We start from the raw sequence: 1,131 nt of genomic DNA, 5'->3' as shown, positions 1-1,131 counted from the left end.
GCCGCGGGGGGGCCCCGGAGAGGCGGGGCCCGACCGGGGGCGGCAGCGGTGCCCGGAGCCTCACAAAGCCTGCCTGGCCCCTCGGAACCCTGCCCGCGAGGACCGCCCCCAGGCTGGGCAGGGGTCAACGTCTCCCCTAGAATGACTGACTGGGAGGGGAGTCCCTCCTTTTAGGGCTGGAGGAGCCCTCACTCTTCTCGGAGGGAGGAGGGGTGGTTCACCTGGCAGAGACTTGGGGGAGATAGCCACGCCCCGTTTCTCCTGCTTTCCCCGGACTCCCCCAACCCTCGCGCCCCGCTCACTGCCTCCTCCAGCCATTTGAGTCAGATCTCGTGCCATTATCCCGCAAGTCTTCCAAAGATGGAGTGATTACTTTTTGCCCCCCACCCCCACCCCGAATAAATTCCCGGGGTCCCTCTCCTCGCACGTGGCCTCCCGGAGCAAGCCTTACCTGCAGCCCCCGCCGCCGCGGCGAGGAGCAGACCGAGGGTCCAGCGCAGCCTCCAACCCCCGGACCCCATGCTTGCAGCCTCAGCAGTCCAAGTCCCGACCCGGATCACGACCCGCTGCGCCCGCGCTGGGAACCCTGGCTTCCTGCGACTGGGCGCGGGTCCGCGTCATTTGCAGCATTTCAATGTGATGTTTCCAACAGGGGGAGGAGTTTGCAGTGGGGTGATTTTCAAATGTCTTCACCTCACAGTGAGAGGAGGAGTCTCGAACGGCCGATGTGACATCGGTTTTTTAACCCGTGAATTCCTGACTCGGGTTCCCAGTCCCTCACAAGCGGCGCGGGGACAGACGGCTTGATTTGTACTATCTGGGTCTCGGGTGAAAAGCTGACTGCCCTCCACTCCCCCCGCCAAAAAAAGTTGCAAGTTCGTCTCCTGAAAGATCCCTCTGAAATTTCTCAACTTTTTACTAGTACGGGTGTGGGATTTTTTGGTGTCCAAAGAAAGATAACAACCATCCTCCCAAACCCGCTAATCACCTAGTGACAATCTCCATTCTGCCTCAAAAGGGAAAGACTGGAAGTATTAGAAACCCTACCCCCTTTCTAAATTTGCTTTTTTTCTTTCTAGGAATTGCATATAGATTCTTAGCTTAGTTTATTTGCATATGGTTTTCAGATGG

General features: G+C 58.1%; 1 protein-coding gene across 1 annotated transcript in view; it reads right to left on the bottom strand.

The window, feature by feature from the left end:
- The window catches only part of LDLR (low density lipoprotein receptor), a 34,769-nt gene extending 34,137 nt beyond the window's left edge, over positions 1-632 (bottom strand). Inside the window, exon 1 of the mRNA XM_021717971.1 lies at positions 452-632. Within this exon, the coding sequence (XP_021573646.1) occupies positions 452-521 (70 nt within the window). The 5' untranslated portion in view covers positions 522-632. The remainder of the gene's footprint in view (positions 1-451) is intronic.
- Positions 633-1,131: the final 499 nt, after the last annotated feature.

The sequence above is a fragment of the Carlito syrichta genome, unplaced genomic scaffold (genome assembly GCF_000164805.1).
Source record: "Carlito syrichta isolate Samal-C Ts95f unplaced genomic scaffold, Tarsius_syrichta-2.0.1 Scaffold311628, whole genome shotgun sequence".
Lineage (NCBI taxonomy): Eukaryota > Metazoa > Chordata > Mammalia > Primates > Tarsiidae > Carlito > Carlito syrichta.
Note: the sequence above shows the minus strand (reverse complement) of the source record. Positions and strands in the feature narration are given on the sequence as shown.